Here is a 25924-nt window from a genome sequence, read left to right on the forward strand (position 1 = left end):
CTATTACAACTGATCTCTAGCTGATAGAGATCAGTTCCCCTGGAGGAAATGGCCACTGGCAATTAGACTATATGGCATTGAAGTCCCCTCCCCAAACCCTGCCCTCCTCATGCTCTGCCCCAAAAACCTCCCGCTCGTGGTAAAGAGGGACCTGGCAACCCTATTGGCAACAAACCTGTGTGTACAATGAACAGCAGTGCCTTGAGATGAAAAGAAGGGCAAATACATTTATTATTATTATTCACAAAATCACACAAGGTTGGAAGAGACCACAAGGGTCATCTAGTCCAACCCCCTGCCATGCAGGATCCCACAATCAAAGCGCTCCCGACAGATGGCCATCCAGCCTCTGCTTAAAGACCTCTAAAGATAATATTATTATATCTATCGGCTAAGATCAAGTGTAGATAATATTATTATTATTATTTATTAGATTTATATCTTGCCCTCTATCGTGGCCAAGGCCGGGCTCAGGGCAGATAACACAATGTATTTACACTTCAATCGGTTTCTGTTTCTTGAACCTTAATCATTTTATTCCTGTCACTTCTATAAGTACATCTACTTCTGTTCCCTGGCTTCTATTTTACAAGGGTCCAATTAATGTTGTCATTAAAAAGTTAATTTGTTTTAATCTTCAATAGAACAGTGGCATCTCAACTGCCCAGTCAACCAAGTGACTTGTTAGCTGTATTGTATCAAAAAGCCACAAAAATATAAAAACAAATACTTACTCTTAGTCTAACGCAGCCTCGGCGTGATCCCCGCATCATCTTGTCTTTTGACTGAAACAGAAAAATAATTATCAACTTAATGAAAGTTCTCTATAGTAAGCTTTTTGTTGAAAGGGACTAACATCAAAAAACCTACAATTCCTTCCAACATTATATAGAAAATGCAGGAAATACAAACAGTAGGACTGCTATTGTAGTAATCTATTACAGAAAGATCTACCAAGCAGAATAAGAGATTTTTTATAAAAACTGTCTTTAAGAACAAACTCAGTTTCACAATCTTTAAGGGAACAAGCTCTAGTTCTTCCTTCTTTCCTCCCCAAACACCACAAAGATGGTCAAAATCCGTTCTCCTAAGCGTAAAATGGGCAATTGCAGGATCAACACCTACCAGTCCTGTTTGATTGTGTGTTAGTTAGGGCAGGTTTCAAACTACTTAAAGTCAATTTCTATGCCCTCCTTCAAAACAACGCAACCAGTGGAAAAGGTTGCATACCATTCCTACTGTTTTTGTTACTAGATGATACTGAGTTCTCTTAAAGCTAGCCTATAATGCACTATACAACATTGAAGTACCCTGGAAACCTTGAGCCTTGAATGCACTTCACCTCAGGCTGAAAACAGCAACAAGGAAGGCAAGTTCGACTGGAACTGGAAAAATAAATTAGACATAACATTCATACTCTAGGAATAAAGCCCTTTTCCTACATTGTACTAGGCTGTAAAGGACAATATGTTCCACTATAAAGATGGCAAACTCAGCAGTAATGAATAATCAAAGAAGAGGGTTTCAGTCATTTGTGATTAAGAATTCAGAGCACAAATTAGGACACTTAATTGCAGCAACATAAAAGCATGCCAAGCGCTATGACACAAAACTGAAGTTTCACTTCCAGACATGTTTCTGTTTGCTAAAAAGTTCTCACTCCGTCAAACATATTCCTTCGCATTAAAACTACAAAGCAAACTGTGCCGGAGGCTTTCCCAATAAAATTCAGAGCTCTTTATGATAATATTTTTTCTAAGCAACAGTCAACCCATCTATTCAAGACCAGTGCAAATAAACTTTGGAATAGTAGCACTCTACTATGCAACAAGTTGTGTTTTAGCCAATGTGGGTAGTCTGCACAGGCACTGGTGGTGGTTGCAGTGGGGACTTCTCAGCAGCAGCAGAGGATCAGCCCTGGATAACGCCAACATCGAGTTCTTCCCAATCTGTACTCTTGTGGGTATATATGCGATTTCTCTATCCCCTGCATGTGCTTTGATTTAGGATGTACAGATGATGGGTGCATGTTGGTATACGCTTTTAAGCAGACAAGAGTTCCAGAGGGGTAGCTGTGTTAGTCTGTTGTAGCAAAATAAAACAGACTCAAGAAAGCTCATGCTGGAATAAATGTGTCAAGAGACTAGGCCACTTCACAGGATCATGTTCAAACTCAAAATTACGGTTCAGGCCTAAGCCCTGCAGAACATGGAAAACTCCTGTTCTCTGAGCACTGAGGCCAAGTTGACAGTGATGCAAAGGAAGAGATAAGAGAGGATGGAAGACAGTTCACAGGTGCAAAAGGGTCTCATCAACTGTTTCAAGGCCACTCTAAGTAGGCCTACTCATTCCATCTGGTTAACACAATGATTTATGAAAGCTAGTTAACTGGATCTGATGTAACTGGGGAACACCAGATACTAATTGGCAATCTCACCTGATTGGTCATATAACCCGGGCTGTAACGCCAATGGTCAGTTAGGTTACATCATTGGGCCTACATCTGATTGGCTGGCCTAAATCATGCCAGCCGCAAGGAATAAAATGAAGATCCTACAAGTAAGATATTCAGGAATGTGGATATGCCCACTATAGAGCTACGATTCACTCTGACCTTGCTTACTGAGATATTTGTACCAGATCTAACATCAATCTGAAAATGATTTTTGATGGTTCTGTGGATGGAGGGCTTATGGTTAGGTGGGGGGGGGTCTAGGTCAGGCAGTCCAACTCCCAGCCCTTGATGGGATGCAATTGGCTCCATCTCCCGCTGTCAAGAGTTTGGGCGTGAGCCTGGATGTTTCTCTTTCTTTGGAGCCCCAGGTTAACAGTGTGTGGCCTGGAGGGCTTTCTTCCATCTTTGCCAAGCGTGTCAGCTCCTGCCTTACCTGTCACCTGCCGATCTGGCCACAATGATCCATGCAACAGTCACCTCCAGTTTGGACTACTGCAACTCACTCTATGCGAGGCTGCTCCTTGAGACTGCTCCGGAAGTTGCAGCTGGCCCAGCATGCAGCTGTGCACATCCTTGTTAGGGCACCATGGAGAGCACATATCCAGTCTTGTGCTTTGACAGCTGCACTAGCTTCCAGTTGTGTACTGGATCAAGTTCAAGGTTTTGGTGCTGACTTTCAAAGCCCTGCATGGCCTAGGACCCTCATATCTTCGGGACCACCTTCTTCAATACACGCCCGCAAGACCTTTATGATCTTTACCTGAAAATCTACTGGTGGTTCCTGGCCCAAAGTCTATCCAGCTGTCTTTGACTAGGACCAGGGCTTTCTCAGTCCTGGCCTCTTCCTGGTGGAACAGTCTGCCTAGGGAGACTTGAGCTTTAACTGATCTAGTTCATTTTAGTTGGGCCTGTAAGGCGGAGCTGTTCCACAAGGTATGTAGTTGAGGGCAGTGACGGTATACATCAAATCTATTGGCCAGCCTGGACCTTATGGGGGCCCCCTCCAACATTATGCACTATGGCCACTGTTGCTTGTTAGCGCCTTCTAATGTATTGTTTTAATTTAGTTTTAATCTATGTATTTATTTAGTGTATTTTAAACTGTTGTTACCCACCATGAGCCCTGCTATGCAGGGGGAGGACGGGCTATAAATAGAAGTATAAATAAACAATGCTCCTAGCCCATTCCAATAATGAAGGGGGGGTTATCTCGTTAATGAACTGCCCCTACTTCTTGTATGCGTTTTAAAGCTTCGTCAGAAATGCTATATTATTTAATTTGAATAATTTCACTTCATGGTCTTTTAAAAAATGTGTACCATTGAGGAAGGCCTATTGGCTGAAACACATTTTATTTTAATGACTTTTAAACTATTTGTACTATATTAAAGTTTTGTTAATTTATCACAGGTAACCCTACAATATTCATTCTGTTATTAGGCTATTTGTCAACCTTCCTGGTTACCGGACTCAAAAGTTTGGACAGTGTTTTGTGCTAACTTGGTCAGGCCAATAAAGGGTATTATAGGGATTTGTTCTGGATTTTTCAAGGAATGAGAAGATGTGGAGTTTGGCTCCCTCTTGTGGATGCTGAAAGCAATAGCAGCAGTTTCTCTTGTCATTCCCTGACCATTTCAAGATCTTGCTTTTAAACAGTAACAACTTTTACAATGAAACAAAGATCACTACATATTCGTATATACACTTTTAAAGCTCTGAATGCAAGTCTACTAAAGACAATATGCCACACTTTCAAAAGCATGAACTCCAACAAAAAATGCAAAGGAAGCTTTTAAATTAATTACGTTAATTTATACCCCATTTTTCTCCCCAATGGGGACCCAAAGCTGCTTACGTCATTCTTCTCTTCTCCATTTTATCCTCACAACAACCCTGTGAGATAGGTTAGACTGAGAGAGCATGACGGGCCCAAGGTCACTCAGCAACCTTCCATGGCACAAGCAAAGATTTGAACTTGGTCTTTCAGACACTAGTCCAACACTGTTAATCACTACACCACACTGGTTCTCTAAATGGTGCACAATACTATTACCGAACTATATGCTCACCCACACTGCAAGCATACCCTCCTAAGCCTGCATTTAACTAACAAGTCTCATCTCCCATTTAAAATGACCATAGACCTCCCCATCCGAAGAAAAACTGAACCTGGCTATATGCATACAGCTCTTAATGTCCAGTGCCACTTCACACTGACCCAACACAGCTCTTATACATATCTTCACAGTGGTACGATAGCAGCAGATAGCAGCAGTCTTGACTTGCAAGGCCAAACTAAACATTATCCAAGAGAGCAATGATTAACTTTCCAATTGTTTAGTTATGTGTTTTTACACTGAATTGCAGCCGTGACTGTTGTCAACTTGATCAGGTGGGATAGGAGTGTTTAATAATTTCTCCTACGCAGTTTTCCTGGTAAAAATTCCCTCTTGACAACTGCTGTCTAGGCAAACAGCAGCTGGGGAGGATTCTAATTAAAAAAACAGTTGGGGGTGCAGGGCAAACACATCCTCCCCACTGTTCCAATCAAGATGGAACCCCTCTACAACAGCAATACAAACAAATTCAAATCATTCCTCACAGACTGAACTCAAAGGATTGCTGTTGGAGACCAATAGTCACTAATGTGGGACCTATACCGTAGGATTCCACTGGGCACTCCATGCTATTCAATCTCTACGTAAAGCCCTTAGGATAAATCATTCATAGTTTTGGAGTTGGATGTCATCATTATGCAGATGATACCCAGCTCTATATATCCTTATTCAAATCTCCTGGTGATGCAACAGAATCACTGTCTGATTAAAAGCCCATTTCTGACCTCCAAGGACAAAGGTCCTTGGGAGGCCAAAAAGGGGCTGTGCCGGCATAAGTGGGATGGCCACTTATGCCATCCAGGTGGGCTCGGACGCTGGCAGGGAGTCCCAGATACTGGTCTCCTGGTGCTGCCCCAGCAGTGCCACCCAGGAACACCGGCTGGGCCTTTCACTGGTGTCCTGGGGAGTGCCAGGGGGCAGAACTGCCAGTAGGCAGCTTCCTGTCCCCTTTCAGCCCAGCACGCCGGCAGGAAGAACAATGTTGCTGGGCCTGTGTTTTTGCTGGCGCAGCCTCGCTGTTCTCAGTGGGGCAAAATGCCCCATTTTAAAAAACTGAAAAACGATGAAAGGCTTTAAAGAATTTCGGCAGCTGGGAAATGGCTTTGGAGGAGCCACGGCAGCACCGCAGCCATGCCATCCCCAGCCACCGAAAGTTCAGGAATGGGCTGTAAGTGGCTAAGAGTGAACACACTAAAATTGAATCCTGACAAGCAGTGATCTGGGTTTTTGTGAAAGTTCCTATGCAAATTTAAATAAATAATTTAAGTATTTAAATAATGTTAGTAGTAGGAGTCAAATTTATTTATTTATTTAGTTTTTTATCCTGCCCTCAATCCCCAGCCAAGGACAGGCTCAGGATGGCTAACAATATAATACTTAATACACCAAAATGCAATAAAATGCACTAAAATTACAATATAAAAATAAAACAATTAAACAACTTAACCGCCCCATAAAATCATCATATTAAAATAATAAACAGATGACGCTAATTTTTGAGGCATAGGGACTACTGTAGGGCCCAAAAAAACAGTCAGGACCCTTAGTTGCAACCATGTACAGCAACTGGGGGGCAGGGAGAGGTCGGAGGCCAGCTCTGATGGAAAACCATAGCTGCCTTCAACCGTAGGTCTGGTGGAATAACTTCATTATACAGGCCCATGTACAAGCCTGGACCACGTATAAGAACTGGGGTTTGTCCATGCTTCATATCCCACATTTAGCCCATCGAAAACAGTCGATTTGCAGCACAATATCCCTGGCAACTATAGATAAACAAACATATGTGGGCCAGAATATTAGCCACAGAAAAATATAGCACTGGAAAATTTTCCATCCCACATCCCTGCTGACAAGACAGAAGGAACTGCTGGTTGGGAAGGCAGAGATCTTGAAGGACACTGTGCTTCCTACCTTCAGTAGGGTTCAGCTGACTCTTGCTGACCTGATCAAAAGCTCAGGGGTCATAAAGGATCCATCATTACTTCTGGAGAAGTAGGTTAATGAAGCTACACACAATGCATTCTTCCAACTAAGTTTAGCCCAGAAGATGGCCTCCGACCTTGGCATAGTCGACCTGCCCTCCTGGATCCATACCATAGTAACATTGAGAAGATACTATTATAATACACTCTGCATTCATCTCCCCTCAAGGACAATTTGGAGACTCCAGTTGGTGCAGAATGTGGCAGCTCGGTTATTATCAGGAGCTTGGCGGAACACGTGTATTTCTCCCATTCTACTGTCACTCCACTGGCTACCCATCAGTTACTGGGCTCAATTCAAGGTACTGGCTATCACATGCAAAGCCCTTCACGGCTTTGGACCCTCGTATTGGCAGGACTGTTTCTCCTCCTAGGCTCTAGCACAACAGCTTTGCTCTTATAATTAGGGCCTTCTGCAGGCGCCACCCTGAAAATGGGCATGATGAAGAATGGCCCATACACATGCATACTCTGTTGCGGCTCCCACCTTATGGAATGGCCTGCCTGATAAAGTGAGGAAGGCTCCCACCCTCCTGGCATTCCACAAACTATGAAAAACTGAATTATTCAAGAGAGCATTTCTACAAAGGTAACAGGGCTATGTCATAACAGAATGGTTCAGGGAAATGCTTTAATAAAGGGAAAGGGACTGTGGAGTATATTTGTATAGAGTACATACTATCTGTCACTGCACGTATTATCTTATTTTGTAATTTCTGCATTAACACGTTACGTTAATACTTCTGCTTTATTTCAGATTTTTCTTGGTTTCAGATTTCTACAGCCTTAATGCTATTACACTGCTTATCGGATGCCCCATCCTGTTCATTATATTGACTTACAGGGTGTAATACACCTTGAGTTTCGGTAAGAAAGGCAAACTATAAATAACATAAATAAAGCAAAATTACCTTTGGTCCAAAGGCAAGCATAAAATAAAGTAACTGCACTATCTGGGGAAGTCCTGGTAATATTCAAACCCGCATGCAGCACTCATCATAGTGATCAGCATTCTTGGATGTAACAACCACCAGTTCTCACAGTTCTCTAAGGCACTGAGCTACCATAATCAGAGCAGCAGCTTCACAGAGGCAATATGCCTCCCAAAACAACAGTTTGATAGATGAAGAGTCCCCCCCATTTCCCCACCCTCCTTTTCATGGCAAAGGCCTTTACTACAGGAAGGAGTGGCAGGGCCAGATCTATTTTCAGCCATATGACTGTCAAGACGGAGAATCTGCACAGTGTGGTTGAAGGGGCTGAAACTAAAAATGCCAGAGAAGAACTGGTATCCTCAATACAGGCACCTCTCCATGAAATTGCACAGGACTTTGTGACAGGCCTTTTTCAAACAACTGAGTGGATCCATACAGCCTCTTATGACTTTGGGTAACCAGGTTGGTTTTGAACTGTAAACCTTCCCCTCAGTTACAAGTGTAGCGGCTTTGAGTTTGCTGCTGTGAGTTAAGTTTTGTGGTGAGCAAGAACACGGAGATCATTAAAGCAGGAGTTGTATGTAAATAACAAAGAAAGTTTTATAGGATGTTTTTCGATAACAGATTTGTAGCACAGGTCTCCGGACAATCAAAGGAGAAGCCTGGCTAAGGCACATAAATTTAAGCTAGTTATGGTTTCAGAGGGTGGTCTAAATTCTCTTCAATGCTTACAGATACAACCAGGCTTTCCCTGACTAGCCACTAGGCTGGATCCTTTCACACAGAGAGGATTCCACCCACACCAACTTGCCCTTTCCCAAGAGTCAGATGAAACTGTACGAGGTCTGCTCATCACCAGAGACAGGCCTCACGACTGGGTATTGTGTCCTCTCCCAGAGGTAGAATTAATCCAACTCTGCCTAGCTGCCAGGCAGAGCTGCCCTTCAAACTGCTCTCTTGCTGGGGCGGGATTGAACCAACTCCTGCGGTGCTGCCCCCTAACATTCCATCCTCCTTCTGAAAGGTGATTGGCTGCTGAAGCAGCATTCCCATAGGCTCAGGGGTGAACAGCTGAGTAGCCTCCTGTCCATCACAGCCTTCAACTAGTATTATAAAACTTTTCCCCACTCTACATGTCTGTTGTTATCTTTATTACGAAAACAGAATATGATTTGCAGAAGTACAATTCAAGAATATTGGCTGAGGACGAAGACCAGCCACAGAGCCCAATCAAATGCTGAAAATGAACCACTGGTTTCCTAGAACACATTATGTTGTCCATCAAACTCACTGAAAACTTTTGTTTTGAATGCACTCAACATATCAGGTTACCGCAAGAAAGAGTCCAGCCTGTCAGATGAGAATGGAATGCAGTGACCTCATTCATGAGGTTTATATAAGGATACTTGTTTTTCTGCACTGCTACAACCTCACAAAGTGTTGGAGAACAACAGAAGGAAGGAAACCTTATATAAGCCAGCAATTGTATTCTCTATGATTTTACATTTTTGTGCCTAACAAGAGAAGAGTTTCCAGTACAGCAAACTTTGCTTAGTTTTCCCTATCCCAGACTTTAAATGTTGCTCAAACTTTGACAGGAAGCTGTTCTAATGAAGTGGTGAACAGCTGCCTGCAATAAAGAGAAAAAGATTCTGGCATTTAAGGTTTCTGTTGTTCTATGCTGACGTTTACAGGTTATGGCCTAGATTGCTTTTCTTGAATTTTTAAGCTTGCTTGTTTTTAATATCTCGTTTCTAATTAAAAAACACAAATATTTGTACCTTATTGTGAAATTAGAATTTCCTAGGGACAAAAAGAAATTTTAAAAAGAGAGAGAAATTAAACACAAACAAGGCAGTAAAGGGCAGTCAGCTACTTTGGTCATTGTTATCTCTCATGAGAACTATCCACTCATCTAAGCAATGTAATCTAGGAGTTGGGAATTCACAGTTCTCTGGCAGCAACCTTTCTATTCTCCACCGTACACTGTGCCATGGCTGCTACCTACAACTGACAGAGTCAAGGTATTTAGAGTTCTGTACTTAAAACCAACATCAGCAATCATATATAGGCAAGCCAGACAAATTTATATACCATATATACTCGAGTATAAGCCGAGTTTTTTAGCCATGATTTTTGGCTTAAAAAACTCACCTCGGCTTATACTCTGGTCAATACGGTAATTCACCTGCCGGGCCCTCTCCCAGCACGCTCCCAGCGGCCAGCTGATGGGTGGGCTGTCCCGCCTTCAACCCGCCCACCCCACCCGATTGTGCCTTCTGCGCGGCGGTGGCTTCTTAACCCCCACCCCACCCCGATCGCGCCTTCTGCGCGGCGGCGGTTTCTTCACCCCCCACCCCGCCTTCTGCTGGGCGGCGGCGGTTTCTTCCCCCCCACCTCACCCGGTCTGGTCCTCCCGCTTGCCAGCTGACCCTGCGGGGCCTCCTGCGCGCAGGGAGGTGGCCGCCACCACCGCCTGCCTGCGCGCCTGGAGCCCGATCAGGTAAGCCTGTGGGGGGGGGTGCATTTCCCCCTCGGCTTATACGCGGGTGCCTAATTTTTCCCCATTTTTGGGGTGAAATTAGGCAACTCGGCTTATACTCGGGTCGGCTTATACCCGAGTATATACGGTAAGCCTACTATATTTGCATGTTAATTTGCCGCTTTTTGCACAATTCTACCACCTCTCAAAAAGGTTATTGTGAAGTTTGGGAAAGTATAGTCAAGGGCAACCCAGAATGATTAGTTGTGGCAATTTTGTAAAAGAAAAGGTGTTCAATAATCCAGTTTAGAAAAGATTACTTGACAGATGTTTATAAAACTATGCATGGAGTGGAGAAAGTGGAGGGAGCTTTTTTCCTTACGTTTACAGCAGTAATTCAAGACTGAACAGGAAGTACTTCTTCACACAACTTATTAGCATGTGGAATTCATTGCCGTGGGATATAGTGATCGCCACCACCTTAGACGGCTTTAGACAAATTCATGGAAAGCAGTTTCAGATGGGTAGCCATGTTAATCTATAGCAGCAGAATAAAACATTACTCCAGTGGCATCTTATAGACCAACAAGAATTACTGCAGAATTTATCATGGAGGTTAGGTCCATCAATAGATATTAGTCATGATAACTAAAGGAAAACACCATGTTTAGAGGTAGTAATACCAGCGCTGGAGGAAACTATGGGGAGGCCTTGGCCTCCACACCCTGGTTATTGGTCTTCTGGCAGTATTGCTTAACGACTGCAGATACCCCCCTTCATTGGCATTTATAGTTCTGTTCAAGCAACTCATCAAAATTTCGGGGAGGAGATAACCCTTCACTCAACTGAAAGGAGTTGACAGGCATGTGTCTGTGAAAATGAAGAGCAGTCTGTATGCTGAAAGGGACAGTGACAGGAAAAGCTAGACCGTGCTGATGGCTGAAGCACTATGTGTGTGCAGGAACGCTCCCTGGGGATATAGGGCAGCTGAGCTGTTGCAGTGTACAAGTGCCACTGTGCCTCTATCTTTGCTCTACCTGTATATTTTGAAATTAAAAAAGTACAAAAACATCCTAAGTCTCCACTGCTCTCCCCTCCAAAGGGAATGGTCTTAAAAAACTTCTCACTGCTCAGAGAAGGGGGGGCACTTGTAACACTGCTCTGACCCTCTATTCTCCAAACCCAAAACAGCATTCTCTCCACAGACTAGAATTTAGCCATGTGATAACGTATTACAGCAATATCATACATGATCTTATCTGGAGAAAAAGATGTCACACCCATCTTATCTTTCAATACAATCAACCAATCTCTACGCAGTAGATTGACCATGTGGATTGCTCCCAGAAGACAGCAGTTAGCATTCATGAAGGGCATTAAGGACTAATTACGTACAGAAAATGAAACTGGTATCTTGTTTATAAATTAAGGGTGCATCCACACCTTGCATAATATGTTCTGAACTGGCCATTCCACTTCAAGATGTATACAATACAGAGCAACATCAGCCATCATGGCATGAAGCATGGTTGGCAAAAGGCTAAGGCAGGCTCTTAATAATGAAGAGCAATTTAACTTTTTATAGTAGTAAAATTTAAAAGCACACAATAAGCGAGGACTAAACAGTACAATAGTCAGACATTTTCCCCATCACACAGTTCCCTGCAAAACTTCCCACTACCATAAATAACTATTTAAATGAATTTTAAACGACTGAACCAGGTACATTCAAGCTTTGTTTTTAAACCTCCAACCATCATTGGCTATCTACCCTAATGCTTATGTTTTCTCTCTCTGTTGAGGGACAAGTAAATGGCTTACTGTAAATATAAACCAAGTATCACTAGATGCTGGGAACCAAAACAGCATTGTTTTACACTCCATGCCCTGTTTGTGAGCTTCCTGCTGGTTTCTGCCTCACCTTCACTGAAACAGAGCACTGAATTAAACAGACAATTCCTAGCCTTTAATACTGTATAGGCTGCAAAATGAAGACATTTGCCACTGCAAGGGACATGACAACGATGGACATCCCTATCCTGCACTTATTTACTCAGAACCAGTTTAGTCAATGGGACTTTCTCTCAAGTAAGCAAACACAGGCTACAGCCAGCATCGAACACAAGTCGGAAGACAGGTCCTCAACTGCTACGGTATCTCCCATCCCCGAAGAAAGTTCTAAAACTAGCTCAGTCGATCGATTCCCCAACCTCAAAGACAACACTATGCCAGCGCTATTCTGCCTGTCTTAACAATAGGGGGGGGGAGAATCCACTTCCGATCCCCAAAACCATCTTCCTCAAGCTAAAAAGCCACTTTTCACCCTCCAGCCTGGAAAAAAAGCGAGTCTATTTTGCACAATCCGTCTCCCTGCCATAAACTAAACGGCGCTTAACATCATCTAAGGACCAGGCCTTTCATCCTTTCCAATCCCCCCCCCTTTCAGTCGCTGTAACTTAAATATTGCTCGCCCCACGCCCCCTTTACCTAAATCTTCTAAGGCTACCTCCCTATTGGCTACCACCGGAGTCTTCCCCATCTTTATTGGCTTCCATGAGATCACGACACTCCCTCTCTCTCAGAAGCCCCCACCTCCTACCCCTGGCAAGCGGGCAGCCTGACAGACCGCTCTCCCCCCCCCCCACCGCCCCATTTGTCCCAGCGCGGGCCCCTCCCTCACGCACCGTGTAGTAGGAGAGCAGCCCGGCGTTGTAGTCGAGCACGAACCAGCGGTACTGCCAGCCTTTCATCACGTTGGTCCATTTACTCAGCGGGCCCTCCATGATGGACGCCATCTTGGGAGCCGGTAAGATGCCAAACAGCCAACGAGAGCGAACGCCGGCCGCGCGGGCGGAAGGAGAGGGAAGGGGGCGCGCGCGAGGCCCGCGGCTGGGCGAGGCCCGAGCCAGGCAGCGCGAGACGAGGAGGCGCCGCCGCTGCGGCCGTGTCAGGAAAACAACCCGCGGGACTGGCGAGAGGGAGGAGATAAGGGGGGAGGGGGCGTGACTTGCGTGCGGAGGGAGGGGCGGAGGGGGCCCAGAGAGTCGTTAGGGGGCGCGCTCGGGTCCCCTTGCGAAGGGATCAGGGCCGGTTAAGCGGGGGGGGGGGGAGAGAGAAGTAGAGGAAAAGAGTGGCGACCTCCGGAGACCCTTTACGGTTGCCAGATCGCAGCGTTAAAAGCTGCCGTTCAGCGAGTCTTGCGGCCCCTCCGAGAGCTGAGCTCGCTTCGTCAGAAAGCGTGGAGTGAATGTTTACATTTCTAATCGGGACTGCAAACAGGAGAGGAGGAGTTGTTACGAAGGGAGTGTGTGTGTATGTGCGTGTAAAGTGCCGTCAAGTGGCAGCCGACTTATGGCGACCCCTTTTTTTGGGGGGGGGTTTGCATGGCAAGAGACTAACAGAGGTGGTTTGCCAGTGCCTTCCTCTGCACAGCAACCCTGGTACTCCTTGGTGGTCTCCCATCTAAATACTAACCAGGACCGACCCTGCTTAGCTTCATGAGATCTGACGAGATCAGGCTCGCCTGGGCCATCCAGGTCAGGGCTACTAAGGGAGACTTGTTGTTAATCCCGTCGTAAATCGTTAAGGTTGGGACTGAAACGAATGTGGTTGTTGCGAGGGAGCCGAAAGTACTGTCGCTCTGGGTGGGATCGGGCAGTAAAGTTGCTGTGTTGTTCCGAGCATCGTGGGAGAGGCAGCTTTTTCCGGGTACTAAAAAGCGGTTTTGTTTTGTTTTTTGGTTTGTACCGCTGGTTCTTGCTCTGTTTTCCCAGAGTCGGGGCAGATTTTCCCTTTACGATACTGAAGTGAACGGGAAGGCAAGATTTTCTGTTCGGTGCCGCTTTTAAATGTACAAAAAGCTTTGCGAGTTCGGGGGTGACAGTCGCCTCTTCTCAGCTGAAAAAGGAAGCTTTCTCGCTAGAAGAGCTTGTAGACTCCGGGTGGGGTGGAGGAAGGGACAGAAAAATGTAGGCAGCTCCCTCCTACAAGCCCGGGCAGCTCTAATGTTTCAATATTTATACTTTTGAGACTAGAGAGAGCTGGTCCAGGAAGCAGGGTCAGTTTGAAAGCTGGCACTTGAGCTAAAGTTGCTTCTGTTCTTTAAAGTTCAAAATTGAGCAGAAGGAACACCAGAGGCCTCTCACTCTCCTATCCAGTATTATGTACATCAGAGCAGTACTGCAACCCTGGTAAATGATAGAGTAGGGGTGTCAAACATAAGGCCCGTGGACTGCATTTGTCCCCTTGAGATCCCTTATCCAGCCACCTGAGGAAGCTTGCACAGCACTGCCACTGTAAGGTTCAACAGGAAATAACTGATGACATTCCCAAATATTCCGCCAATTGATTTAGCCTAATGTTTTGAAAATGTATATCAAAGATGCATTTCCTAGATGCTGCAAAACAGACAGTAGTAGTTCTGGAATACTGCCACGTGCCAAAAAGCCAGTTATAGCAGTCCCCAATATGGTGCCCAACAATGCATTTCTAGGTGCCTGCTTGCTTTCCTGCTTCCTGACCCCGTTCCATATGCCTTCCTTATGCCTTTTCAGGTTCTCTTTTTCCTCCTTTGCCCTGTTCCTGCTCCCAGACAGTAGCCATTGGTTAAAGGGTAATGAACACCTGAGCAGACAACTTGGCTCAGTTTGTCTTCCTTAGAAGCTTCTGTTTGCTTGAAATTACTTTGCTCTACTACTAGGGTTGCCAACAGCCTGGAGGAAACAAATGTTCTGTCCCTTTAACAGAGGCTTGATGTGTGGAGATGGACAGCTGAATCTTTTCATGGTGGTCAATAACATCCCATCAAGCCTCTATTAAGTGGATAGGATATTTTTTTTCTCTAGCTTATTGACAACCTTACCTACCACCTGCAAAAAGGAAAAGGGGAGGAAAGAACCCTCACCACAGGAATCCCTTTTCTTTTCATATTTTCCTGCAAACGTAGAGATTATCTCACGTTTACAGAAACATATACCCTAGCCCTATGTGAATTTTTTGATGTGCAAAACGGGACCACCCATTACTATTACATATATGATACTGTGGGGAATCTTCTGGAAATTGGGAATAACTGATATGCACTTTTTCCTAAACAGATTAAGTAGAACTTGCTTCTTACTAAGGCTGCAATCCTTTACTTACTTATTAGGAAATTCCAGTTCTTACTTCTGAATAAATATGCATAAAATTTGGCTGCACATCTAAGATGATGGCAGAATTACTCTGGATTTACACAATCTGAGAGATAATAAACATTTAGAAATTTGAGAATTTACTTGGCTTTACATCTTTCTGATAGAAGGTAATTCATGACGATTTTGTGTTTGGTTTAATTCTTCCAGTTTTTAACAAACTCTTTGCTCTTAGTTCATTAATGCAGGCCCTTTCCATTTTTTCCACGCTAAGCAGGGGGGGGGTTGGTTTAGGAGCCGACGTGACCCCGTGCCTGCATTAAGAGCCCATTTATCCTGTGATAATGGGCACTTATGCCGGCATCGGGGCATTTCCACCCATGCCTGGCCGCTGCAGAGTTGTACTGGCCACCCCCACTAGTGCAGCCTCCCGCTGGCGTCCATCCAGTGCAAGTCCCTGCACAGGCGTCCCAGGAGGTGTTCCCAGAGGTGGAGCTGCCTTTGGGCAGCTTCCTAGCCCCTTTTGCTCCAGGAATGCCCCCTCCCACGGTGGCATAGCCCTGCTAAAGGCTATGGGGCTTTTTTGCCTTTTTTTGTGTGTGTGTATTTTAAAAAAGGGTTTTTCTTCTCTGCAGTGGCCAGGAATCCTCTGTTAGCCAAATTGCTTGGTTATGAATATTTATATGGGGAAATTAGCATTCAATAACCGGCTATGGGCATAACCTTCAGGATCTAACCTATGTTTACAGTCCAAACCATGATTCAAATAATAAAGCAGAGTCAATGGATTTAGTTTCAAAGGTTTACTTGCTAATAGTATGTGCACAGACACTCAAATCACATGTACACAACAACACAGAGATCCTAGGAAATAGAGTAGTTTTAGAGAAGTTTGCCCATGTGGCAGGCACTTTGATGATGGGAAATACTGCACCTGTCCTGAAGCGGAGTTGTCCAGGGTTCCGTGGGCTAAGATACTAGGAAAGGGTGGGGAAGAAGGGGGGGGTTCCCGAGGTTCGACCAGCGAAACGGGAGAGGCGTGTGGTCAGGCTGCGCAAAGCCCAAACCAATAGAGTGACGGCATGCATGCCAGGGGAAGACGTAAGGTATGGATAGTGGGGACCCCAGATATATTCTTTACCGGGGCGGAATAATGAGATTACCTTTTCGTGGTTCCCATGTAAAACAAAAGGTGACAAAAAGACTAATGGTTGGCTGCCGGGGTTAGGCAAGAGGGCAATTGAGCAAACTATCCTGTTTCCATTGATTTGGTCAATTCCGGGAGGACCGGGAGTCGCTTGCAGATTGGATTAACAATCTAACACAAAGACATGCATAGCTGTGTTCGGGGTGTGTCACTTTGTATAGCCGGAGGAACGATCTCATGTTGGTATCTCGATGTCTCCCGATGGGCTATTAATCATGCTGATGAGGCTGGAGGGGGGGTGCTTGTGGTGACTACGTGCTTGACAGCTCCCTGCGAGATGGCTTCTGCTGGAACGGGGGCACACAGGAAAATGGATTCCCTCTACTTCACTGGAAGTAGAGGATTCCCTCTACTTCACCTGGCCGTTGTTCCTTGACTGCCGGTTTCGCGGGATGAGAAGGCGTCCTTTCCACGGCGACTCGGGCTTGCTGCTTGGTCAAGAAAGGCGGAGGCACGTATCTGCTGCGGTTGCCATGACCAGTCTGGGAGATTGGCAACCCGTTTGGTAACACCTCTTTGCTGGGGGTGTGGCTGCGCCACTCCGGGCCACTATGCAAACACCTCCCCCTACCCCAGTAATGGGCTGCCCTTGTGAAGTGGGATTTTAGCACAGACATAATCATTTGCAACTGTGAATGAGGAAAGCAACATCAACAATGTGATCCAATGGTGAAATCATATAACTGACTTTTTCTTTAATTTTTCCCTTCAGAGTGTTTCCAATCACTTTAAACTGAAAATTAGTGGAGCGAAGCCATTATGACTAAGGTAAATACAGTATATTTATTTCCAAAAACCAATTTGAAGTACTGTGATACACTGAACTGTAATATGTTTACCTGCATTTGGAAGCCTGTAGTGGAAAAGCTGCAGAGGGCAGGAGTTTTGGAGTGAGGCAAGGGGAGCAGGAAAGGGATTAAGTACTACCACCCAACTTCCCTGATGCCTACCTCTCCTCTAAAATCAACTTTTCCTGTTTAAAAATGTCAGATTAATGCTGTACAATTTGACTGTTCAGGCAGTAATCCATCAGATAGCTCAAGACACTTCTGCTGGTTTACCTGTATCAGAAAAGGGGTTCTTAAGGGGTCTGCCCTTTCCTTGGCCTGTAGGTTTGTTGTCTGGATGATACATGGGACCTATCGCAAATAATGTCAAGTTACAATGATAGCTAGACCTGCTTTTTTCAACCTGAAAGAAGGCTGTGAATGATTGTCTCAGATTGGGAGCTAGCAACCAACACATATGTTTTCTTAATGTATAGATTGTATTCCTCCATGTGTTTTCAATGTGGGCTACCTTTGAAGCACATTCTACTTGTGCTATAGCATCAGCTCCTTATGAGATCTGTAATTTCATCTCTAAATGCTAGATTTGACCTATAGATTGCTCAGTCTATATCTAAATACTGTAAGGTAGTGGTCATCAGAAGCTAGATCATGGTCTATTCTCTGATTTTCGGTGGACTGTGTAGCGCCTGAAGACTTTTACAATTCTTGCAAAGAAAGCTGGACCTTGATCTGATCCCCCAAGTTGTTTTTTATATTCTTAAGTAAGAATAAAGTATTCAGGATCATTTTAACACATATTAGTTAAGCCTTAACTATTAAGCGGATCCTGAGTACGCACTTTTTCTTTGTAAAATTAAAACACATCAGCAGACATTGGGTATTCCAAAGAAAAATCAGGTCACAAGACTGAAGCTGATTCATCTCTACTGTAGGAATTGCTTCTTTTAGGGTTGCCAACAGGCCTGGAAAAAATGTATGGACACTTTAATAGAGGCTTATAGTGAGGAAATGGGCAGCTAAAGCTTTTCATGGCATGAATGTAAATATCATCTGGTAAGTAACATCCCGTTAAAAGAACAAGACTTTTTCCCAAGCAGTTAGCCACCCTATAATAGGGTGTTACATTAAATAAAAAGTATACATATTTTATATCATTCAGTTTACTGCCTGTTTTTGGCTATGCCACCGTGGGAGGGGGCATTCCTGGGGCAAAAGGGGCTAGGAAGCTGCCCAAAGGCAGCTCCACCTCTGGGAATACCTCCTGGGATGCCTGTTTTTGGGATAGAATGGAATACAAATAAATAAAATCCCATTCTTCTTCACCATATAGTGCTATGATACAGTGATTTTGTTCTTTGATCTTGCTCTGTGCCGATGCCACTCCTCCCATATTAATGTACATCATATTTTTTGGCTCCATCCCTATCCTTTGTAAAGACACTTTGATGTTTTCACGCCTCCTGCCTTCTTGGTTATAATCTTCTTGTGCTCTAAAATCCCAATTCTGAATTTTATCATTATTCTCATAGGAGTTCTTTACAATTAATTCAACAATTTATTTAAAAAAATTATTTAGGAAGTCCCTACAATTACACTGTACCATGCTAATTAAAATCATTCTGCCAGCAGGTTTACAGTGAAAAACTGTAGACTCATAAGGGAAAAGTCAGGGGATGAAAGAGATACTTAATACCACACTCTAAAGTAAAACAATGTTTGTAGAGAAATAACTGTATTGTTGCTAAGTCATTTCATGTGGCTTACATCTAGGTTTGAATATTTTGATTGCATTTTCCTCTGCAATAAAATAAAAATCCTGTCCACAGAGCATTAACCATATTTCCAAACAATAGTCTACAGCAGGAGGTTAGTATTTATTGCCTCTTGCCGACATTAAACTACTTAGGAGGTGTGGCTTGGACACCTGTTGCTAGGACACCTGTGTCTTCAAAATCCATTTCCTTTGAGACATTCCAGATAGCATTTTGCGCACTTGGTTGCGTGGTCCCTGCTGATTGGCTCCTGTAATATAATTATTCATGGATTCCAGCCAATGAGAAGGTTCCATCAGCTAAGCATGGTATCAGAGTGGTGCCAATAGTGGCTGGGGTTCAGGAGCAGAAGCAAGATATTTCAGAGTAAAAGATTCTAAAACGAAGGCTCCTGCCAACTTAGTTTAACTAAGATATGATATCAGTAATGAAACTGATTTGTTTTGGGGTCTTTTTGATAGGGATAGTACTTGAGTCAGTAGTTGGCAGTAGTGCCAGCTCTTCCACCCAATTAGAGGAGCCTCAACATACAATAATAAAAGAGTATTTTAGAGAAGAGTTTGATGATGAGGGTAAGTGATATTGGGGGGGGGTTCTGTCATAACAAGGACATCTGGAATTATATCTCATATTCATTTTATATAGCCTTCTTTGCAAAAAATGCTTCCTTGTGTGATTTCATAGTACAGTCTAGCAATATATTTATTTTGCCGGTAAATGGGAATATACATTTATTCATATTTTAGTACAACTTTTTACTTATTTTGTAGTTAGTAGACAATGTCTTGGTTGCCGATGGTTACTTGAAGTCAAATTGATATTCATAGTAAATGACAATAGCTTACCTCATTGTGCATGGTCTCATTACTTTGCTGACCTACATGGATAGTTTCATAGCAGTGTTGAAAACAGTAAGAAATACAAAAATGACAAAACTAGATTTTAGTAGTTTTGTGTGTGTGTGTGTGTGTGTGTGTGTGTGGGAAGGAGAACTAATAGTCGATTTTATTAAAAGAATTCCAAGTGATGTATGGCAGGAATAGAGGAACATGAGGTCTTTACCAATTGATACATCTGGGATCCCAGAACTTAATTCATTTACAAAAGTCCTGTGTCTAGAATTACTATTCTCATCTATCTTTATTTATAAAAGCAATTAACTGAAATAAAAGGATTACAAATTAAGTTTCTCCTATTCTGAATACATCCAAAAGCAGCAAATTTTTGGTAGGAAGCATATTACAAATAATATTGTGTCTTTGAAAAAAGAGAAAGAATATAGCAGTGAATTGGTGATATTATATTAATTTGAGTCTCTTCCCATTGAGGCTGTACTTAACCACTTCTGTACGGACTACAATTTTATGTATATTTCTGAATATGGAGGAAAGATCAGTACATTAATAATACGATATTGGGTTTTGGTTCTTCGTTTAATTTGGCTTTGCTTGTTCTTTAGGAATTGGAACATGATTTCATAGGGAAAGACAAACATATGAGAGAAAATGTTACACTTCTCTCCCCTCCACTTCATCCATTTCCTTCCTTCTCCCAGTCTCTTATCTTCATATCCCATGAGAAAATTAGGGTGCCTATATCCCATGGGAAGATTAGTATCGGTTATTACAATTGTTCTCTCTTTTTTCATTATGCTTTCTTCAGAAGATTTATCTTTCTTAGGCACTAATTCTGACTAAATAGTCACTGTCCTGAGTTGCTCTTTGCTTCATAAAGTGGATTGTGAGAGTTAATTGTATCATTCTTATTTGATTGAACGTTGAGTCTTGGGTCTAGTGATATAAACATGTCATAAAGCAGGCAAATCACCAAACATGATTCAACATGCACTAGTAGTCCCTTAGGACCCAGGAGTAGTTATCTCGTGTTCAGATGTAGTTAAATATAGGGTTTTGCTACTCAGTGAAGCATTCTTGAATAAAATATCGTTTTTAACTAAATGTAATTCCGGGACTTTAAAATAAATGCTTTTTAAGGTTTATCATCTCATTATACGGCATGTAATGTTTAAATTGTTTTAAAGCTCTTTAAACGAATAAACTCTTTAAATGCATAAGAAAGATGTCATAAAGTTAGAGACTTCTGGGGAAAGTTCTTTATATAATTAAACTGATGGCTGCTAAAGACCTTATGTTTGGTCCTGTCCATGTGTTCTTGGGCTACATGGGCAATTCCATTAGAGAGTATCATAAAAAATACATGCTTCAGTTATTTTCCTTGCTTCAGAGATGTCAAAGCATAGCTTGAGCCATTTTGGAAACTTACAGAAATGTCTATAGCCACGAATATGCGCAAATAAGCAACAGAAGATAGGTCTTCATTCAATGTGGGTTACTTTTCATTTATTTCATTACACAAATATTGAATATTGACTTGAATAAGTCTTGTTTCTGTTAATAATTAAAAAAAAAAGAAGTACTAGATGCTGATGTGTAGGCTGCTAAACTAAGTATGTTTGTTAGTGAGTTAAATCAGCCATATCTGTCAAATCACTGCTGGGCTAGTCATGGTACTATTAAACTCTCCATGGATGAGTTCATTTACATTATAGCCATGTGTTTATTTGCATGTTATATTATGTAAAATGGTCATATTTCACATTCTGCTAAATAATAACTGTTTACTATCTTTTAGTAAACTTTTTTTACTACTGGTAAACTTTTTTTTTCCAGATGAATGGCAGAAACGGTGGGTTCAGTCTAAACACAGAACTGATTATGGTAAATTTCGAATATCTGCAGGAAGATTCTATGGCGACAGAGAAAAAGATAAAGGTAATGTCCCCAAGCAGTTATGAAAAGTGCAATTTGTCTTGAATATTCTCTACTGATTTTTTTGCATGTGTTCATGCACTTTTGTTCGGTTATGCTCTTTCAGTGCTAGCTAAGATCTCAATATCCATGCCACTCTTTCTTGCATGCTGTTTGGGCTCGTTTCTCAAATGACCAACCTTGCCCAACATGGCAAACCATTGTTTGAAGCAATCTGTGCTAAGGCACGAGGATCTGCTGCTCGGAGCCAGAAGAAAGTAGAGGAGGGAAAAAAACCACTGGACTTTCCAGGAGTAACTTTTTATATCCTAGTTGTAATAACTTCTCATTAACATTAAATTCCAAGAATATTATTTTTAAGTCCTGTATTTACATATCTATTATTAAGGCTAAGGTTGGCAGTCTTTTACCAATGATGGGCAGGACAATCTTAACGAGGTGTAATGGTTTGAGTATTGGAGTAGGAGCTGGAAGTCGACGTGTAAAGGCCTGGAAAAATTCAGGGGGGGAAATCTGGTTTTTGTTGAGGACTTTACCATTTTATCTGATTTTTTTTTAAAGGAAATGTTGGGAAGCACTTTTAAAAAACCTATGAAGTGTTTTCCTTTTTAAAATTAGTAGAATAATTTTAATACTTGGTCTTACTCCCTGAAAATGGGTAGCATGATTTTTTTTTATAGAAGATAGGTTGAGGTATTCAATAATAATCCTTCCTTTGTATACTGTAGACATATACAACATATTCCCAAAGATACATTTATTGTTCAAGTGTGAATAACTTTGCCAATAATGAATATGCTGTCACATGTATGATAATATATTATTAAAAGTTCAGTGTTTTCAGTGTTAGGAAGTTTAACTTGATATTCAAATAAGCTGTTATGAGACTTTCTGTCCAAATAATACAAATTTGTTCCTTATTTCAACTTTTTATTTTTCCTACCTGTCTGATGACAAAAATTAAGATATATGTGCTAAGGTAGCATAGAGTGCAGCAGCTAGGGTTGCCAACTGCCTGGATAAAGAATGTCCCATCCCTATAATAGAGGCTTACTGGGATGTTACTTACCATGTTATATTGTTTTCCTCCACGCCATAAAGAACTTTAGCTGCCCATTTCCACACATTAAGCCTCAATTAAAGGGATAGAAGTTTTCCTCTAGGCCTATTGGCCACTGTAGGTGCAGCAGTTTGCAGCTCTCTATTGAGTATTGGATATATTTGCAATTTCAACTGTAGAAAGTAAGATTTATATATATTCTCTTATATGCCAAATAGTACAATTTTATATGCTAACCAATGATAAATAATACATTTATGTTATTTAAAGCAGTAAACTATGTTTAGGTTTGACTGGAAAGTAAATATTGCATATAGTTTAATTTTCTCCCAACTTTCCATTTCCCCCCCATGTCATCAAAATTAAATTTTACATTTCTGGGAGAACCAGTTTCAAAGCCCTACTCAGTCGTGAAGTTCACTGAGTTCCTCACAGGGTTGTTGTGGGGAAAATGGACGAGGGGAGAACCTCATGCATGCCCTGAGCTCTTTGGGATAAATATATGATATTTATTTATTTCAGGCACTGATACAATGTGTTTTCATTCTGATTCAAAGCAGTTTACAATAATATTAAATAAAGGTGATATCAAAATATTTACCTTAAACCCTACCTTCATGCTCTGGGTTTCCATGGGCTTCTGCCCTCTGAGTTTCCAGTGATTTGCTAGGTTTCCATGTCTCTTCCATCCCATCTTGTTTCCTTTTGTGAGCTACTTTGAGCAGGTTTCCGAAGTGGCAGCACATAAAGATTACTGAGTATTTTAGAGAAACAGCAGGCACGAGCATCAAGCCTCATTGCCACCCATTCCTTCCCAAGTCTTAAGAGCCAAGCTTCTGGTGGCAGTGATGGTGCTGGCAGTGGCTGTGCAGGCCTGGAAATGGCAGCTCAGCATCAGTTCCAGTGTGGTGTTGTGGTTAGAGTGTTGCACTAGTATGTGGGAGACACAGGTTTGAATCCTTGTTCTGCCATGGAGGCTCGCTGGGTGACCTTGGGCCAGTCATACTGTCATAGCTTTACCTACCTCTTGGGTTGTTGTGAAGATAAAATGGAGGACAGGAAAATGACGTATGCTGCTTTGGGTCCCCATTATGGAGAAAGACAGAGTATAAATGAAGAAAAAGGACAAAATGCCCCAAATTGCTTATTCCAGGCCTTCACAACCAGCACTGCTTTTGACAGTTTGACTACTGAGCTCGCTCAGTCAAACCTGAGCAGGCTTAACAGACAAGCATTATGGGTAATGCTGGGAACAACTGTGCAGACCTGAAGAGGACATCTTAGCAGCTTGTGGGCCAAATTGAGTCTCTTTATGACTTACAACTAGCCCAGAGAACATAGGCTGCCGATCCCTGATTGAAACACTCACTTAACACAGAGTAACAATTTTGTGTTACACATAGTTAAATTGTGGAACTCCCTGCCCCAGGATGTGGTGATAACTGCCAACTTGGAAGGCTTTAAGAGGGGAGTGGACATGTTTATGGAGGATAGGGCTATCCATGGCTACTAGTCAAAATGAATATTAGTCATGATGCATATCTATTATTTACAGTATCAGAGGAGCATGCCTATTATATTAGGTGCTATGAAATACAGGCAGGATGCGGCTGCAGTCACCTTGTTTGTATGTTTCCTAGAGACACCTGGTTGACCACTGTGTGAACAGACTGCTGGACTTGATGGGCCTTGGTCAGATCCAGCATGGCTTTTTTCATGTTCGTACATTCTTATGTGTTAAGTGAGTGCTAAGGATGTCATTATGCATAGTCTAAGTGGCTCCAATGCTTTTAGATACTTTTAAGATGTTTCAGATTTGATTTGAGTTACACTGATGTCGCTGCACACAGCAAGGGAAAGTGACTTGAACATATCTCAGTTGTAGTAACACTTTTTAATACCAGCTTTCTTTGACATTTGGCCCCATTTTTTCTTTATAGGCCTGCAGACAACTGAAGACACAAAATACTATTCAGTGTCAGCAAGGTTTCGACCATTCAACAACGAAGGTCAAATCTTAGTGTTTCAGTATACAGTAAAATATGACCAACATGTTGACTGCGGTGGTGCCTATGTTAAACTTTTTCCTGAAGATGTGAATCAAGAGACTTTGAATGAAGACACCAGGTACTACATTATGTTTGGTAAGTTCTCTTTAAAACTTGTGTTACCAGTGGTCAAAGAATATAAATTTCATGCAGTAATTTTTGGAACTAAGCTAGTTGATGAAGAATTGAGCCCAATGCTATGAAGGATTCGATTCTTTCATATTTCCGAGAGTTAACTCCTTTTTTATTGATGAAAATTATTGTTCCCTTATATTTGCAAAACATTGAATGATCCTAAGTGTTTATAAACTCAGTGGGACTTACTTCCTAGTAAGTGTGTTTAAGATTGCTCCATGAGCTCACAGCATGTTCTATTCCATAAGGACTTAGAGAGATCCTTACCAGATCAGACCAAGATTCCATACAGCCCAGTAACCTGTTTCCATCCGTAAAAGTCAGATGCTCCCGGAAGAGTAGACAAGCAGATATCATGACAGCAGCTCTGCTCTATTGTATGTTCCCAGTATTTGGTATTCATAGGTGTGCTGCCTCTGAACATGAAGATTTAGTTTTGCTATCATAGCTGAGAATAATTGATGCACCCATTCTTCATCATTAAGGGGTTAACAATACATTCTTTGGTAATTAATTCCATACTTTATGTTGTGTGAAATAGGATTACTTTTATTCTATAATTAATCTTTTGCCAATAGTTTTGTTGGGTTACTCTGGCTAGTCTTAAGATAGTGGGACAAAAGTTTCTCTACTTACTCTCTCAGTATCATTCACAGTTGTATAAAACTGTATCATATCCCTTAGTTACTTTTCCCTAAACGAAAAAGCCTCAAATGCTGCTTTAGAGGGAAGGTACTCCAACCTCCTCATGTTTTTAAAATTTTAAATGATAGAAACATTTATAGAAATCACTGGATGCTAATTAAAGTAATGTCACACTGATGCACCATTTCTATACACCCCTTGTAACATTAACAACGTAGAACTTACTTGCTAATTCTAAAAATCTGTATATGCAGCGTAAATCAAGGTAAGTCTTTTTTACTTCTTTTTTTTTTGGTCAAGTCACAGCTGACTTATGGCAACCCTGTAGGGTTTTCAAGGCAAGAGATGTTTGGAGGTGATTTGCCATTGCC

The 25924-nt window shown here is 42.3% G+C and overlaps 2 protein-coding genes across 5 annotated transcripts in view; one reads left to right on the forward strand and one right to left on the reverse strand.

The window, feature by feature from the left end:
- The window catches only part of OSBPL9 (oxysterol binding protein like 9), a 77594-nt gene extending 64782 nt beyond the window's left edge, over positions 1–12812 (reverse strand). For both annotated transcript variants that reach the window (XM_056845483.1, XM_056845482.1), the window contains exons 1-2: positions 12659–12812; positions 735–785 (exon numbers count right to left, since the gene is read on the reverse strand). In XM_056845483.1, the coding sequence (XP_056701461.1) occupies positions 735–785; positions 12659–12769 (162 nt within the window). In that variant the 5' untranslated portion in view covers positions 12770–12812. The remainder of the gene's footprint in view (positions 1–734; positions 786–12658) is intronic.
- The window catches only part of LOC130473866 (calreticulin-like), a 31938-nt gene continuing 18630 nt past the window's right edge, over positions 12617–25924 (forward strand). Inside the window, exons 1-3 of one of the 3 annotated variants that reach the window (XM_056845487.1) lie at positions 12617–12780; positions 21567–21668; positions 24666–24869. In XM_056845487.1, the coding sequence (XP_056701465.1) occupies positions 12756–12780; positions 21567–21668; positions 24666–24869 (331 nt within the window). In that variant the 5' untranslated portion in view covers positions 12617–12755. Of the gene's footprint in view, positions 12781–19291; positions 19449–21566; positions 21669–24665; positions 24870–25924 lie in introns of those variants that run through there. The other 2 variants (XM_056845486.1, XM_056845488.1) reach the window with 2 other exon arrangements.

The sequence above is a fragment of the Euleptes europaea genome, chromosome 2 (assembly GCF_029931775.1).
Source record: "Euleptes europaea isolate rEulEur1 chromosome 2, rEulEur1.hap1, whole genome shotgun sequence".
NCBI lineage: Eukaryota > Metazoa > Chordata > Lepidosauria > Squamata > Sphaerodactylidae > Euleptes > Euleptes europaea.